The 19,058-nt window shown below is 41.2% G+C and overlaps 1 protein-coding gene across 2 annotated transcripts in view; it reads left to right on the top strand.

Moving 5' to 3' along the window:
* The first annotated feature begins 3,737 nt into the window (after window positions 1–3,737).
* The window catches only part of LOC132815329 (collectin-10-like), a 53,032-nt gene continuing 37,711 nt past the window's right edge, over window positions 3,738–19,058 (top strand). The window contains exons 1-2 of one of the 2 annotated variants that reach the window (XM_060824185.1): window positions 3,738–3,823; window positions 17,860–18,011. In XM_060824185.1, the coding sequence (XP_060680168.1) occupies window positions 17,879–18,011 (133 nt within the window). In that variant the 5' untranslated portion in view covers window positions 3,738–3,823; window positions 17,860–17,878. Of the gene's footprint in view, window positions 3,824–13,836; window positions 13,998–17,859; window positions 18,012–19,058 lie in introns of those variants that run through there. The other variant, XM_060824184.1, reaches the window with a different exon arrangement.

Genomic DNA, 19,058 nt, shown 5'->3' on the forward strand with positions numbered 1-19,058 from the left:
GTTTTGGTTGACCCACAATGCCGTTAGGAAGGGAGTTCCACAATTTTGACCCACAGCAGTGAAGAAATGATGATATATTTTCAAGACAGGATGGTGAGTGGCTTGGAGGGAAACTTGCAAAGTGTTGGTGTTCCTATCTATCTGCTGACCTATCCTCCTCAATGGTTCTGGTTGTAGATTTGGAAAGTGCTGCCTAAGAAGCCTTGATGAACTTCTGCAGTGCACTTTATAGATCGTACACACTGCTTCTACTGAGTTTCGGTGATGGAGGGAGTGGATGCTTCTACATATTGTTCCAATCGAGCGGGCTACTTTGAACTGGATGGTGTCAACTTCTTGAGTGTTGTTTGAACATGGAACATCAGGTTATCTATGAATGATTTAGCACCAGTTTCTCCATAAACATGATGTGCGTTTAAAGGAGAGAGGCAGCACCCATACAGCCGTGCTCCAGACCAGAACCGAATAGCACCACAGGGTACTGTTACGTTTAGGCATGATTCTGACTTAGAGGCGCTCAATTATAATCCCACACCATTGGCTCCTCAGCAAACACATACACTGAAATGTCTGAATCTGCGGTTCCTCTCGTACTGAGCAGGATTACTATTGCAACAACAATCAGCTGAGCTGCATCCATCCAGGTGAATGTAGAGTATTCCATTATACTCTGAACTTGTGCCTTCTAGATGCTGGACAGACTTTGAGGAGTCAAGAGATGAGTTACATGCTGCAGAATTCTTCGCCTCTTACCTGCTCTTATAGCCACTGTGTTTATGTGGTGAGTCCAGTTGAATTTCTGGTCAATGGTATCTCCCAAGATATTGATAGTGGGGGATTCAGTGATGGTAAGACATTGAATGTCATGCGGCAATGGTCAGATTGTCTCTTATAAGAGATGGTCATTGTCTGACATTTGTTTCTTCCTATTTGTCAGCCCAAGTGTTGATATTGTCCAAATCTTAGTGCATTTGAACATGGACTGCTTCAGTTTCTGAGGAGTTTCGAATGGTATTGAACATTGTGCAATCATCGGTGAACATCCCCACTTGAGACTTTACGTTGGAAGGAAGGTCATTGGTGAAGCAGCTGAAGATGGTTGGATCTAGGGTGCATGAGGAATGCCTGCAGAGATGTCATGGAGCTGAGATGACTGACCTCTAACAACCACAACCATATTCCTGTGTGTCAGATATGACTCCAACTAGCAGAGATTTCATGCCAGATACACATTGATTCCTGTTTTTTGAGGGCTCCTTGATGTCATGGGCTGTCACTCTTACCTCACCTCAGGAATTCACCTCTTTTGTACATGTTTCAAGCAAAGTTGTAATGAGGTCAGGAGCTGAGCGATCCTCAGAATCCACACTAGGCATCACTGAGCAGGTTATTGCTGAGCAAGTGCTGCTTGATTGTACCTTTCATCCCTTTACTAATGATCAAGAGTAGATTGATGGGGTGGTAATTGGCCAGGTTGGATTTGTCCTGTGTTTTGTGTACAGGACAGATCTGGGCAATCTTCGAGGAGAAAGTGAGGACTGCAGATGCTGGAGATCAGAGCTGAAAATGTGTTGCTGGAAAAGTGCAGCAGGTCAGGCAGCATCCAAGGAGCAGGAGAATCGACGTTTCGGGCATTAGCCCTTCATCTGAAGGGCTTATGCCCGAAATGTCGAATCTCCTGCTCCTTGGATGCTGCCTGACCTGCTGCACTTTTCCAGCAACACATTTTCAGCTTTCATATCAGGGCAATCTTCCACATTATTGGATTGATGACAATGTAGTAACTGTACTGGAACAGCTTGGCTAGGGCAGCGGCAAGTTCTGAAGCACAAGCCTTCAGTACTATTGCAGTAAGACCCATGACCTTTACAGTATCCAGTGCCTCTGCCCTCCCAGTTCCAAACATGTGGTGGTTTTCTATTTTCTGCATAAACTGTATTCAATTATGGTGCAGCCTCTGTGTTATGCCACAGTTGAAATATAACTTAACAGTCAACATCATGAAATAATCACTGCAAGACTATCCATTTGGCTGCCCTCCAAACTGAAGGCTGCACAACATGATGTTAATGAGGCTCTGAGGTTCAGCCAATTTCAGTAGCCCTTCATCCTCCCTACCAACCCATTAATATCAAGGCCTTGATGTTAATGCTCATGTCTTATCAGTTGAACTGCTCGTGCCTAGGTATTACCATCTTCCTGTAAGGATGTCACTTTAGGGATTCAGCAATTCCAGAAATTTTATTTCAAATCCATCATTATAGCATTTAAATTATCGTAGTGACTGTCTACCAACAGTCTACCAATCTGCTACCTAAATTCAGGCTGGCTGAGCCTGGTACTGTGGTCTCTTCATTGATGGTCCACAGTAACAAAGGTGGCCCTCCTCTTTACCATCCCAGCCACCAGCATAATGTGAAGTAATTAGATTAGATTATTTTACATACAGTGTGGAAACAGGTCCTTCGGCTCAACAAGTCCACACCAACCCTCCGAAGAGCAATCCACCCAGACTCATTCCTCTACATTTACCCCTTCCCCTAACACTGTGAGCAATTTAGCATGGCCAATTCACCTAACCTGCACATCTTGGACTGTGGGAGGACACTGGAGCACCCGGAGGAAACCCACACAGAGATGGGGAGAATGTGCTAACTCCACACAGACAGTTGCCTAAGGTGGGAATTGAACCAGGGTCTCTGGTCTGTGAGGCAGCAGTGCTAACCACTGTGCCACCGTGCCGCCCTTTGTGCCACTGTCATTAGCCAAGCTCTTATTCAATATTTGCAAAAACTGAGGTTGCAAGTGGTCCACTCTTGCTCCATTTTGTATGTTGAACAAAGGTGGTGACATCATTAGAAGATGTGAATTATACAGTCTAACATTTAAGATGTTGTCATGAAGAAATTTTTCTTGGATTGAAGATTATGTAGCAGCACCATTCAGTTATCTTAAGACAAGCATGCATAAAACATGGACAAATTGTCATATGATTGACTGAAGAAAGTCATTATTCAAACATTTTAAGAGACTCAAGGGATATAGGATCATAGAGTCATGAAGAACAAAATGCAATACAGCACCGGAACAGGCCCTTTGGCCCTCCAAGTCTGAGCTGCTATATTTTGCCCTTCCATACAAAAATATAGAGCTGTACACCTATAGAAGCAGACCCAGGAGTCCAACTCATCCATGCTGACGAGATATCCTAAATTAATCTAGTCCCATTCATCAGCACTTGGCCCATATCCCTGTAAACCCTTCCTATTCATATATCCATCCATATGCCTTTTAAATGCTGTAATTGTACCAGCTTCCACCCACTTCCTCTTGCAGCACATTCCATACACCAAACACCATCTGAGTGAAAAAGTTGCCTCTTTATGTCCCTTTTAAATCTTTCCCTCTCAGCTTAAACTTTTGCCCTCTAGTTTTGGACCACACAATCCCAGGGAAATTTACCCTATTCATGCCCCACATGATTTTATAAACTTCTATAAGGTCATCCCCAGCCTTCAATGCTCCAGGAAAAATAACCCCAGCCTAGTCAGCCTCTCCCTATAGCATATGATACAACAATGTCAAAGGTTGATGTGGAAATGCACTCAATGACCTTGTCAGGCTTGTAATTCATCAGAGTTGCATTATTAAACTGGTCAGCATTAACTGACAGTTTCAATACTCTACAGTCTCTACAAAATGAAAAGGAAGATTGAAACTGCATTTCCTGTAATCATGTTCAAGCGAATAGTTCAAGTCAGAGAGTTATCCTGGTGACTGGGCTCACAAAAACATAAAATTTCAAAATCAGAACTTCCTAATGGTAAGTGGAATGACAGTACCCTTACAGTCATAGTATTTGGAAAAAGGAACTGTGTAGGAATTTCCCTTGAAGCAATTCTATGTCTCATATTTTACGATTTTAAGATGCCTGTATTGAGAGTACAAAGTTAAAAACCAGGTTATAGTCCAAAAGCTTTATTTGGAAGCACTAGTTTTTGGAATGCTGCTCCCTTATGTCCCTGTGTCATATATTATACAACAATTTACTTGTATGTTACCACAGTTACTTGGCCAATGAGTAAAGTAGAAATAAATCTTTGTGTTCAAAATGACTTTCAACGGTCTAAAAATGTAAACATACAAGATATATCTCGCCTGCTTAAAAAATTTATATAATAAATATAAGTATCAGGTGAATGAGCAGATGTGACAGGAATTAAGCTAATTTTTCAGATAGGATCCTTCACAAGCTCGCATTTCTTTCATATTTTATGTGTAAATGTAGAGGCTTCTCAAATCTGAAGTCTCTCTGGACATTCCTGTCATACCTTTAGCAAGACACTATTGGGTTGACCAGATCCCAGCCCTTGACTGGAATTTGATTAGATTATGATTAGATTAGATTAGATTCCCTACAGTATGGAAACAGGCCCTTCGACCCAACAAGTCCACACCGACCCTCCGAAGAGCAACCCACCCATACCCATTCCCCTACGTTCACCCCTGACTAATGCACCTAACAATACGTTCAATTTAGCATGGCCAATTCACCTGACCTGCAATCTTCGGACTGTGGGAGGAAACCGGAGCACCCGGAAGAAACCCACACCAACACGGGGAGAATGTGCAAATTCCACACCGACAGTTACCCGAAGGGGGAATTGAACCCGGGTCTCTGGTGCTGTGAGGCAGCAGTGCTAACCACCGTGCCACGATAAAATGTGGAAGGTATAGGTTTTTCTTGCCCTCAACTTACACAGCCCTCAGTATGAGGTTGGGAATGCTAGTCTGTTAACAGCTGGAAATACAAGCCCCCTGCAGATTCAGGTCTGGAGTCTGAAAAATGAAAACAGCCAAAGAAAGGCCATAGAGTTATACAGCATGGAAATAGGCCCTTTGGCCTGCCTTGCCTTTGCTGACCAACAAACATCAAGCTACACTAATCCTATTTACCTGCATTGGCCATAGCCTACAATGGCCTGGCATTTTAAGTGCTTGCCCATATGTTCCTGAAATGTTGTGAAAGAAGCTACCTCTCAGGCAGCATTTTTCATATTTCTATCGCCTTCTGGGTTGTTAGGCCGGAACCTCGGGGTTCCAGTCTTCGCGAGTTCTTTGGAAGGAGAGACCGCACCAGCTTCTTTAGTTTGGAGCAGAGCACCGTTTATTTTACAGAATCAAAACTGGCAAACTATACAACGAATTCTACAGCATGCAATTCGTTGGAGAAGGCATTCTGTCTTCTCCTTCGGACGTGGCTCAATTATACTTCGCGCCGCCAGGAGTTCCCGGTCAGTTCTCCCTCGTTCGTCCCCCTCATTGGTCAGTACACCTGAGAGCGAGGGGGTCTGCTCCTCTATTGGCCGCATCGAGGTGCCTGTCCAGCTCCCGCTGCGCCGGACAATGGTACAGCCATCCTGGGGTCGGCAGTTCCGACCCTGCAATCAATAGTCCATCGTTCAGAGTATCGATCTCATTACTATGTGTCTGACAGGCTAGGTGTTTTCCATAACAGAGTCAATGGTTCTCCGCAAGCGAATTAACAATCATTATTATTTATCATGGGTTTCGATGGGAATCCGTTCTAGTAGGTACATTAACAGATGCTTTAACAATCATGTACTCCGATAGCGCAATTCACACCGTTCGACAGTTACCGGTTCCTTTATTAGTCATGAGTTCTCAATGGGACAGTCTGATACTGGCTGACAAGATCTAATCAGCGAGGAATGTTGCTTCAGACAGGTAGCCCTGCAGTTGCTAGGTTCTCCCCCATGGCTGTGGTTAACTGTTTGGGGACTGGAACTGGTAATGTCTGCTGTAGCAATAGTGCTACCCTCCCTAGCCCCACTCTAGGCCCTCTGATGATGTATTCTCCCCAACAGGGTGAATAAGATTTTCCTCAGATCCCCTCTAAACCACTTAATCTTCACCTTAAACTTTTGCCTTCTGATTTTTGACATGTCTGCCATGAGGAGGAGATTCTCACAATCCACCTGTGAGAAGGCCTGTCATAACTTTGTATGCCTCAATCAGATCCCACTCAGCCTCCTCTGCTGCAAGAAAACAAAACCCAGCCTATTCAGTCTCTCTTCAAAATGGATACTTTCCACTCCAGACAAGGTCCTGGTGAATCGAATCTGCACCGTTGTTAATGCAAACACATCTTCCTGATAGTGTGCCAAACCGAACTGCACAGAACTGCGAACTAACTTAGATTTTATAAAGTTGCAATTTTAACTTTATGAAAACTTCCTTGCTCCTATATCCTACATCTCAACTAATGAAGGCAAGAATCTTGTATGTCTTCTTCACCACCCTATCTGTCTGTGTTAAAATCTTCAAGGAACTATGGACTTGTTACTTAGGTTCCTCTGTTCTTCAGTATTCTTTACCATTCATTGTGTCCGTCCTTCCCTTATTGACCTCCCAAAATCTATCAGCTCACATTTATCAGGATTAAATTCCATCTGCCAAGCTCTGCCAAATTTATCAGCTGATCAATATCAGTCTTAGCCTGAGACTGAGCCTGAGGATGCCAACAAGAAGAGTGGCCATATTGGATTTGGTGCCTGGCAATGAACCATGTCAGGTGTCAGATCTCTTGATGGGACAGCATTTCAGTGATAGTGATCACAACTCCCTGACTTTTACTATACTTATGGAAAGGGATAAAAGCTGACGGTATGGAAAAGTATTTAATTGGGGAGAGGGAATTACAATGCTATTAGGCAGGCCTGGGGCACCTAAATTGGGAACAGATATTCTCAGGTAAATGCGTGACAGAAATGTGGAGGCTGTTTAGGAAGCACTTGCTGATAGTGCTGGATAGGTTTGTTCCCCCAGGCAAGGAAGGGATGATAGATTGAAAGAACCTTGGGTGACAAGGGATGTGGAATATCTAGTCAAGAGGAAGAAGGAAGCTTAGTTAAAGTTGAGAAGGCAAGGATCAGACAGGGCTTTAGAGGGTTACAAAGTAGCCAGGAAGGAACTGAAAAATAGACTTTAGAGAGCTAGTAGGGGGCATGAACAAGCTTTAGCGGTTAGGATTAAGGAAAACCTCAAGGTGTTCTACACTTATGTGAGGAACAAGAGGATGGCCAGAGTGAGGGGAGGCCCAATCAGGGATAGTAGAAGGAACTTGCGCCTGCTTCTGTACTCACTATTGAGAGGCACCTTGACATTTCTGAGGACAACATGAAACAGACTGCTATGCTAGAATAGGTTGATGTTAGGAAGGAGGATGTGCTGAAAAGTTTGAATAACATAAGGATAGATAAGTCCCCTGGGCCAGATGGAATATACCCTAGGCTACTATAGGAAGCAAGGGAAGGGATCGCTGCGCCTTTGGCGATGATCTTTGTATCTTCACTGTCTACTGCAGTAGTGCCAGATGATTGGAGAGTGGCAATTGTTATTCCCTTATTCAAGAAAGGGAATAGGAATAATCCTGGGAATTACAGACCAGTCAGTCTTATGTCAGTGGTGGGCAAGGTATTATAGAAGATTCTGAGAGACAGGATTTATGATTACTTGGAAAACCATAGTATGATTAGAGATAGTCAACATGGCTTTGTGAGGGGTAGGTCATGCTTCACAAACATATTGAAATCTTTGAGGATGTGACAAACACATTGTTGAAAGTAGAGCAGTGAATGTGGTGTACGTGGATTTTAGCAAAGCATCTGATAAGGGGGGCTTATGCCCGAAACATCGATTCTCCTACTCCTCGGATGCTGCCTGACTGGCTGTGCTTTTCCAGCACCACACTCTTGAATCTGATAAGGTTCCCCATGATAGGCTCATTCAGAAAGTAATGAGATATGGGATACAGGGAAATCTGGCTGTCTGGATACAGAATTGGCTGGCCCATAGAACACGGAAGGTGGTGATAGATGGAAATTATTAAGCATGGAACTTGGTGACCAATGGTGTTCTGCAGGGATCGGTTCTGGAACCTCTGCTCTTTGTGACTTAGATAAGAAAGTGGAAAAGTGGTTTGGGAAGTTTGCCAATGATACAAAGGTTGGTGTGGTTCTGGATAGTATGCACGGCTGTTGTAAATTGCAATGGCACATTGACAGGATTCAGAACTGGGCTAAAACATGACAGATGGAGTTCAATGTGGAAAAATGTGAAATAATTCACTTTGGAATATCAAATTTGCATGCAGAATACAGGTTTAAAGGCAGGATTCTTGGCAGTGTGGAGGAGCAGAGGAATCTTGGGTGTCCATGTACACAGATTTCTCAAAGTTGCCTCACAAGTTGATAGGGTTGTTAAGAAGGTGTATGTTTCGTTGGCATTCAATAGCAGAGGGATTGAGTTTAATAGCTGCAAGGTTATGCTGAAGTTCTTTATACCACACTTGAAATACTGTGTTCAGTTCTGTTCGCCTCATCACAGGAAAGATAGGAAGCTTTAGAGAGACCGCAGAGAGGATTTATCAGAATGATACCCAGACTGGACAACATGGCTTATGAAGAAACGTCGAGGGAGGTAGGGCTTTTCTCATTGGAGTGAGGAAGGATGAGAGGTGACTTGATAGAGGTTTACAAGTTGTTGAGAGTGGATAGCCAGAGACATTTTTCCCATGGCGGAAATGTCTATCATGAGGGGGCATAATTTTAAGATAATTGGAGGAAGGTTGAGGGGAGATGTCAGAGGTAGGTTCTTTACACAGAGAGTGGTGGGTGCGTGGAATGCACTGCCAACAGTGGTAGTAGAAACATTAGAGATAATTAGGCAACTCTTGGATAGACACATGGAAGCTAATGCAATGAAGTGTATGTAGTTTGGTCTGATCTTAGAGTAAATAAAAGGTTGGCACAACATTGAGGGTTGAAGGGCTGTACTGTGCTGTACTGTTCTATGTTCTATCTAGATCTTTTCTGCATCCTCTCCAGTTTAATAATATCCTACCTATAGCAGGGTGACATAACTGTATACAGTACTCCAAAAGTGGCCTCACCAATGTCCTGTATAACTGCATCATGACATTCCAATTCCTATACTCAATGATCTGAGCAATGAAAGCTGGTATGCCAAATGCCTTCTTTACTGCTTTATCTCCCTGTAATGTAACTTGCAAGGAACTTTGTACCTGCACCTCCAGATCTCTCTATTCCTTCTGCACAGATAGGTCCAACTCTTTCCCTGCATAATCCCTTCATTCTTAGTAGACTTAGAAATATCTGCCAATGATAGTTCATGGCCCCTCTTTAATCTTATAAACACTCTATACTTTTGAAGGACCTCTCTTGTTTTTAATGCATTTCCATATGCATTAACATATATTTCCTTCTTTTCCTTTATCAAACTCTCGATATCTCTTGACATACAGGGTTCCCTAGACTTGCTGCCCTTGCCCTTAATTCTTAGTGGAACACGTTAGCCCTGACTTCTCATTGAACTACCTTTAAAGTCGTTTCCAACTGTAGACTTAACTGCAAGTAGCTGCTTCCAGTCTATGTTTGCCAGATCCTGTCTAATGTTATTCAAATCGGCCTTCCACCAATCTTACCTAACACTTATCCTTATCCCTTTCTATAATGATTTTGAAACTTATGGATTAAGATCACTAACCCCAAAATGCTCACTTAATAACACTTGACCAGCTTCATTTCTGAAGATTACATCTAGCACTGCCTCATCTCTAGTCAGACTGTCTATGTACTGGCATAAATCGTTCCCCTGGATGCACATTAAAAATTCCACCGTGTCTAAAGATGATCCCAGTTAATGTTTGCAAAGTTTAAATCCTCTATGTATAGCTTCAACTATAACTCTATTCCTCTCATGCCTTTCTGTGATTTGCGTACATATCTGTTCCCCTATCTCCCTCTGACTGTTGAGAAATCTGTAGTATAATCTCAGCAAAGTAACCACCCCTTTTTATTTCTAAGTTCCACCCAGATGACCTCATTTAAAGAGCCTTCTAGGACCTTCTCCTTCATTAGTGCAGTGATGGTTTCCTTTATCAATAATGCAATGGTCCCACTTCTGTTACATCTGCAGCATGTTACCTGAAACTTTTATACTCTGGAATGCTGAGCTGCCAGTCCTACCCTTCCTTCGATGAGGTCTTAATGGTTGCAAGAACATCATGCTTACACATACTGCTGTAAGTTCAACAACCTTACCAGTCAAATTCCTTGCATTAAAGTCGATACAATTTAGCTTTCCAGATCTCCCATATGCCTTATAATGCCCATATATTCTCTGCCTGCTGGAATGTTCTAATATTCCTTCTATATTTCATTGGACATTGCTCCAGACTTTATGTCTACAGTGCGCCTCACCCCCCTGCCAAATCAGTTTAAGTCTGATTTACCAGCACAAGCAAATAGAACATAGAACATAGAACATTGCAGCGCAGTACAGGTCCTTCAGTCCTTGATGTTGCAACTAATCTAAAGCCAATTTAATCTACACTATTCCATTATCATCCATATGTTTATCCAATGATCATCTAAACCCCTAAAGTTGGCGAGTCCACTACTATTGCAGGCAGGGCATTCCACGTCCTTTTACTCTCTGAGTAAAGAACCTACTTCTGACATCTGTCCTATATCTATCACCCCTCAATTTAAAGCTATGTGCCCTTGTGCTAGCCATCACCATCCAAGGAAAAAGGCTCTCACTGTCCACCCTATATAATCCTCTGATCATCTTGTATGCCTTTATTAAGTCACCTCCTTACCTTTCAGTCTCTAACAAAACAGCCTCAAGTCCCTCAGCCTTTCCTCATGAGATCTTCCCTTCATACCAGGCAACATCCTAGTAAATCTCCTCTGAACCCTTTCCAATGTTTCTGCATTCTTCCTATAATGCAGCAACCAGAATTGCATGTAATACCCCAAATGCGGCTGCACCAGAGTTTTGTACAGCTGCAACATGACCTCATGACCTCTACCAATAAAAGCTAGCACATCATAGGCCTTCTTAACAACCCTATCAACCTGGTTGGCAACTGTCAGGGATCTATGCAAATGGATACCAAGATCTCTCTGCTCATGCACACTGCCAAGAATCTTACTATTAGCCCAACATTCTCTATTCCTGTTACTCCTTCCAAAGTGAATCACCTCACAATTTTCTGCATTAAACTCCATTTGCCACCTCTTGGCCCAGCTCTGCAACTTATCTATGTCCCTCTGTAACCTGCAACCTCCTTCCACACTGTCCACAACTCCGCTGACTTTAGTGCCATCCACAAATTTACTAACCCATCTTCTACACCCTCATCCATTATAAAAATGACAAACGGCAGTGCCCCCAAAACAGATCATTGTGATACACCACTAGTAACTGAATTCCAGGAATGAATATTTCCCATCAACCACTACCCTCTGTCTTGACATGTCTCTGTATTTTCCGCAATTTCCCACCAAGGATATTGGACTTATTCAGGTTCAGCTGGTACAGGTTCCACCTACCCCAACATCTGTCCCATTGATCTAAAAATCTAAATCCCTCCCTCCTACAACATTCCTTTCAGCTCACGTTTATCTAATCTATCTTCTTATTCTTATGTTCAGCCGCATGTGGTACTAGAAGTAATCCATAGATTACAACCTTAGTGGTCTTCCTCGTTAATCTAATACCTAACTCCCTAAGCTCCTCTTGCAGGACTTCATTTCTTTTTTCACTCATGTTGTTGGTCCCAACATGGACCATGACTGCTGGCTATTCACCTCCCCCTTCAGCATGATGTGCAGCCACGCTGAGACATCCCTGAACCTGGCACCAGGGAGGCATCATGCCATTCAAAAGTCTTATTTGCTACCACAGACCCAACTGTCCGTTTCAGCTTTAATGTTGTACTTTCCCTCATAGGGGAGACCATGGGAGCAACTGAGCAGTACCCAGCATCTCCCCAATATGGGATATTTACACAGGACCTCTCGATTTCCCAATAAATGCAGGTGACTTCAATGTGCTCTTTGTGGAACAGGACACCTCCCCACTAAACACACCACACCCCATCAATTTTTGACCTAGTAATGAAGGAACCTCTTTTGAATTCACAAGAATTGGCACAGTCATTGCATTTCAAAGAAACCAAGCAGATGTAATTTAACATTAAAGCACCTCCCACTGGGATCATCTGCTTCTCTGACATTTAAGCTTTGATCATTCTGAACTGGCGTGATCTCTCTATTTTGTAAATCTCTGTTCCACAGAAGTAAATTTATTGTTAAAAACATTCTCTAAGCTTATGTCTCTTACTTTAGCAGTTGTTAAATTAAAATGTGTTCCCTATCAGCTTATGTCAACATATTATTTGTATCATCATGGAAACAGTATGGCCACTGTTAAATAAACAGACATTTTTTTTAATAGGTTTAGTTTGACCGAGTATCAGATGGATGGTAAATCCAAGGTCGTTAACACAGAGTACAAAATTCAACCCAAAGCTCCCAGAAGAAGTTAATACAGGACATGTTAGCATTATGAGTTCCCAAAGCAAGGGTAAAAGGCACCTTGGTCATAAACCACCTTTAAAGCCTTTCATTTTAAATTATTTTGATTCCAGAATGGACCCTTTATTTACAAATGCTGATTTTAATTCCATTTGCATTTGTTCAGCATTGTAATTCTTTTGATAAGCAATTTTATATATATATATATATATATATATAATGGATTAATTTATAGTTTACATACTTATACATCATTCTGCTTCATTCCCAGCATTGACTTTGACTTCGAGTAATGGGCTCTTCGCTTTTGGCGTCAGATTGACTGCTTCTCTCTTTCCAGGCTTGTTAAGCTAGTTCTCATTTGTCATTCTTCTATTTTATTTTGATTTTTAAAAAACTTTCAGGATGGCAAAAATGATGAACATCCAAATCACCCCATATAGTCCCTTCACCCACAGCATTGTAGCGATGAATATAAAATAAAAATCCAAGTATTAACCATGAGTGCCAATATGTTTCTCCTGCACATTAAAAAACACTGAAATAGAGGCTCTTCAAATTCTGTAATTTTCAGGTTGTTATCCTTCCTCAGAAGCATAATTTCATGAAAGGCATGTTTCTGAAAATAAGACAACATTTTCAGTTTTCAAATTACAACATCTAAAATCTTTTATATTCAGCTAATTGTTCATCTTTTCCCCCAAAGATTGTCCTCACTGTTTGACAGCTTTATATCTACAGAATCAGGTCTGTGTCTGTGCTGTAAGACTCCACGACTCTATAATTAGTTGTGACCCTCCAATAGAATGTACTCAAACTAGCAGGAAAGATATTTATTTATACTTCTAGGATCATTGCCATGACAGATAAAACAGTAATATTTCTTGCTATGCTTCAAAAGGAAAGATTTTAGCTATTATACCCTGATATACAGCATTGGAGACAAAAGAGCACTTTTTTGCAAGAAATCTCTGCTCCCCCTCACCACCCGATTATTCAGTAAACAGTGTTTGACCCCACTGCCTCCCCTCTCATTTTCTTCCAATCACTGCCATTCTCTTATGATGTGGTTTAAAGTGGAGACTTTCAGATCCCTTACCAGAAGAAACAGGGAAACAGTCTGTTTCACTCATCCCACAATTGTTCTTATGCACTTTTCAACAGCCTCCTATATTTGAAAGCATAAACTACTATAGGGAGGAAAATACATTGGGAGGCTCAGATAGAGAAGAAAGACTCAGATAGGCAAAAGGATTGACTCCTTAAACAAGATAAAGAAAACTGTTCAATTTGCTTACTCTTGAAACTAATTTGAAACAAACTGCAAATATCAAACAAGGCATTTATTTATTTTATGATTGCAAGTTAGAGAATTTAAAGAAAACTTTGATATATCATTAAATCCTGTAAACACACTGGGTGGGCAATGTAAGTTGCTGACGCAATATTAAAAGCAACTCTAATAAACAAGTGTCAACAATGAATAAACATTCTGGAAGGATGGGATCTGGATGGAGCATCAGCTGAACGTATGATAAGAACCTCCATTTTAGTCTCTTCTTTCGAGAGGTAAGCTGTCTATATTTGTTTCAGAAAATGCAAATCTTGTTTACTCAAAAATGTTAGATTGTGTTTATTGTCGTAACAAGAGATTGACGTTAATTTGCACGAAGGAAGAGTGTATTAAATAAAGAGTGGCATACAGGGTCTTTAGCTATTGTTTACATTTAATTTCTAGAGTGATATCCTTCTTCAGGTGTGCTGTTATAGTTGTTTCTGACACAAGACCATAATTGTGTGTTTTAAGATAACACCAAAAATTGTGTATATTCAGCTAATGGTCAATTTATTTTCTGAAAGGTGTTCACAAAGTTCCGCTCTATACTTGGATCTCTATACAATTATTTGTAACCACCTCCCATCTCATCTTATAGAACTGAATGAAGTAACGGCAAATTGTAAAGCATCATTTATGCAGAGAACTGCCAACAGAAATGAACAGCTACATACTCAATTGGGCCTCAAAGGGGGAAATTCTCGCTAACTGAGAATTTAATTCACAGCAATGTCTTGTAAGCAGCTGAATGTAGATAATGGAAGAACAAATAAATGAAATTAATGCATGATGATGAATTATTGTAGCTGATGGAATCTTGCAAGTGCTGTTTCTTGTAAATTTATGTTTAAACATTACAATTTCCAGTAAAATTACAATGTCGTATTCTATCAAATTCTTCGGTAAAGCAACATTTCACCTTGTGATCTCATCTGACAATATAAATGATTTAACAGCTTTAAATGATAAAAACAAAATTGGTAAATAACACAAGCAAAATGTAAAGAGAACCTTGCAGCCTGTCAAAATTATTTATTTGTTTGGAATTGCAATTCCTTCTTTCTAAAATATGATGGAATAAAATTTCTGTGTGCAGTTCCAACATTGTGTGTGCTGTACAAGCCCCAAACTGTACAGGCCGAAGCCTCACTAGAAATTTGGACTTCAGGCCTCTGTTAAATGACTTATTCAAACTGTTATCGATGATTGCATCTCCAAAGGCAACTCTTGCATTCAAAATATTCATTTCGCATTGCCTGCCTCAGCAGTAACAATCCTCCTTTACATCCTGGGAGTAGCAGGATCAATACTGGGAGAGGAGGCCACTCATATATTAAGGCTAGTGCTCATGAATGTTGGAGAGCTGGGAGGAATATACCATCCTTTCACTTTTTGTTTTCACCTAGGGAGCAACTAGACCAAATCCAAATTGACAATTATGTCTTGAACTAGGCCCCTCATCGACAAATGCAAGAGGCCTAATTCCTTTTGACAGCGATGGATTTTTAAAAAATCATTCAAAACTAACTGAAATTTGACATATTTTAGAAATCCAAGGATGGAAGTATTTTAAGAGCCCTTGGTGTGCAGGGCAAATGTTTGACCTGGTTTCTACCTGCACAATGAATGCAATAACATCACTTTCAAACCCCAGCATCTTGATCAATCTGAGCATTGTGATATGTTTAGTTTTGTTGTGAAGCTGATTGGCAGGGAGGTTTGTGACCACTTTCAGCAGTTTCGTAACCTAACAGGAGATTTATTATAGATATGTGTAATGATAAATATGTCATGAGTTTTGTAATATCTGGTGAACTTATCTATCCGTCAGTATGCTTTAAGCTGTATAAAATCAAAGAATGCTTTCTGTGATTTTCTATATGCTTTCAATTAATCTTAGATGTCTTATTGGAGATACTAATTTGCAGATGTTATGTCAAATCAGTTTCACATGAGGTGAACACATTTTAGAAATCATGATTTGGAGATGCCGGTGTTGGACTGGGATGTACAAAGTTAAAAATCACACAACACCAGGGTATAGTCCAACAGGTTTAATTGGAAGCACACTAGCTTTCGGAGCGACGCTCCTTCATCAGGTGATTGTGGAGGGCTTGATCGTAACACAGAATTTATAGCAAAAATTTGCAGTGTGATGCAACTGAAATTATACATTGAAAAATTGATTGTTAAGCCTTTCATCTGTTAGAATACAGTGATAGTTTCACTTCTTTCATGTGTAAATCACAAAACCCTTCTTTTTAAAGTTGCATTCTCGGGTTAGCTGCTAACAATGGTGATAGCTAGACAATATGTTGAAGGTGATAGCCCCCTGTGTTCTCTGTCTATGACTTGATGTTTAAATTGATTCTAATCTAATAAGTGAGATAACAGTGTTTTACATAAATTCCTGCAGATTTTCAGCTCCGAGTTCTACATGAATGTATGCAGCTTTTGAGCAACGTGCAATGTAACTGTGCAATACAAATTCACCACACAAAATATGTGTGCATGTGTGTGTGTGTGTGTGTGTGTGTGTGTGTGTGTGTGTAGTGGGTACAGAGTGTCTTAAGTCTGAGGGGGTGCATGTGTGAGCTTGGGAGTGTGTGCGTCTATAAGGGTGTGTGTGCACGTCTGTGTGCGTGTCTGTGTGTACCTGTGTCCATGGATATGTGAGAGTATGTGTGTGCAGGAATATCTGTGTGTGTAGTGCAATGGTGATCACCTGTAATGTGACATGAACTCAAGGTCCCGGTTGAGGCCTTCCATATGGGTACCGAACTAAGCTATCAGCCTCTGCTCGGCCACTTTCCTCTGCTGCCTGTCCCGAAGTCCACCTTGGAGGATGGTCACCCAAAGGTCCGAGGCTGAATGTCCTGGACCACTGAAGTGTTCCCCAACTGGGAGGCAACCCTCCTGTCTGTTGATTGTTGTGCGGTGCCCATTCATCCGTCACAGCACAACAATCAACAGACAGGAGGGTTCCCTCCCAGTTGGGGAACACTTCAGTGGTCCAGGACATTCAGCCTCGGACCTTCGGGTGACCATCCTCCAAGGTGGACTTCGGGACAGGCAGCAGAGGAAAGTGGCCGAGCAGAGGCTGATAGCTAAGTTAGGTACCTATAGGGAGGGCCTCAACCGGGACCTTGGGTTCATGTCACATTACAGGTGATCACCATTGCACTACATATACACACACACACACACACACACACTCTCTCATACACACAGACACAGGTACACACAGACGCAAACACAGACACCCACACACACCCTTATAGACACACACACACGCACTTTCTCACACTCACAACCCCCACCCCAGACAGACAGACACACACAGACAAAGACCCACATGCACACATATATTTTGTGTGGTGAATTTGTATTGCACAGTTACATTGCACGTTGCTCAAAAACTGCATACATTCATGTAGAACTCGGAGCTCAAAAACTGCAGGAATTTATGTAAAACACTGTTATCTCACTTATTAGATTAGAATCAATCTAAACATGAGGTCATAGACAGAGAACGCAGGGGGCTAACACCTTCACCATTGTTAGCAGCTAACCACAGAATGCAACTTTAAAAAGAAGGGTTTTGTGATTTACACATGAAAGAAATGAAACTATCACTGTAATCTAACAGATGAAAGGCTTAACAGACAATCAATGTTTCAATGTATAATTTCAGTTACATCACACTGCAAATTTTTGTCATAAATTCTGTGTTACGATCGAGCCCTCCACAATCACCTGATGAAGGACCATCGCTCCGAAAGCTAGTGGTCTTCCAATTAAACCTGTTGGACTATAACCTGGTGTTGTGTGCTTTTTAACATTTTAGAAACATTGCATTAAGATTGGAAAAGAATAGACTTTTGACTTTGAGTGATAGTGTAAAAAGGTAATAACAAGTTGGCAGTAACTTTTTATAGCTTTCCAATATCCCACTGATTTTAAAAGAAACAAATATCAAGAGCAATATAAAATGTACTATCAATACAATACAATACAATCATTCAAGTAGAAGTCAACCCCAGAAGCAGACATAATGATCAATTCTGAGTCCTGCTTTATTTCATCATTTTGCAGGTTAGAAACGTCAGGAAGAATGGAAATTGAGTGTGTGAGAAGATTCTTATGTTTGCTCATAGTTCTCCAAGTACAGACATTGTCCTTCACTGAAACACATCGTCCTGCCTCAGACGTCTGTGCAACTCATATCATCTTGCCAGGTCCAAAAGGTAACGAGGATATCCTGCAGATAAACGTCATTATAGTAATGCATTTATTGAACTGATTTCTCTGTAACTAATAAGATACCAAAACTTCAATTTGACTTCACATTACGATGGCTCAGTGATTAACACTGCTGCCTAACAATACCAGGTTCGCAGGTTTGATTCCAGACTTTGGGCGATTTGTGTAGAGTTTGCACATTCTCCCCCTGTCTGCATGGGTTTCCTCCCTTAATCCAAAGATGTTTAGGTTAAGTGGATTGGCCATGTTAAATTGCCCATAGTGTCCAGGGATGTGTAGGCTAAATGGGAAATGCAGAGTTACAGGAGTAGGATAGAGGGGGTGGTGTCTGCCTGGGATGGTCTTCAGAGGATCAGTTTGGACTTGATGTGCCACAAAGGAGGCATCCTGTTCTATTTTACTGACTCTGCAAACTTCTGTCAGCAACTGGATAAAGATACATGGTCAGAAGCCTGCAATCAGGTTAACTATTCACCCTTTTATTCAACTTTGGAATAACGGAGGAAAATTGGATACGTTAAAAATAAAAATGAGAATAGTTGCTAAAATTGTAGAATGGTTACAGCTTGTCTTGGATGTAAGGGAGATGATTGTGATGGAGGTGTTTTGGATGTCAGGACTTTAGAGAGCTATGTGTCCTTTCTGTCCCTTGGGAAATGGAGTTGTACGATTTATACTGATATAGACCAGGATTAGGCCATTCAGTAAATTGAGCCATACTATTCAATATCATCATGGCTGATTGAATATTTCAATGCTTTTCATCCTGATATTTCTTTAAGCCATTGATAATCAAAAAGGTATCAATTTCTACTTTAAACATGCTCAGAGACTGAGCTTCTGTAGCGATCTGATGTCAAGAATTCCAATGAATCACAGCATTCTGAGTAAAGTACAATTCTCTTCACTTCTGATCTAAGTGGCATCCTCTTATTTTTAAATTGTGCCCCTGGTTCTAGACTTCCCAAACAGAGGAAACATCTGAACTACATCTACCCTGACTGTCCTTTCAAGTATTATGTCGGCATCAA

Source organism: Hemiscyllium ocellatum, chromosome 4 (assembly GCF_020745735.1).
Source record: "Hemiscyllium ocellatum isolate sHemOce1 chromosome 4, sHemOce1.pat.X.cur, whole genome shotgun sequence".
Lineage (NCBI taxonomy): Eukaryota > Metazoa > Chordata > Chondrichthyes > Orectolobiformes > Hemiscylliidae > Hemiscyllium > Hemiscyllium ocellatum.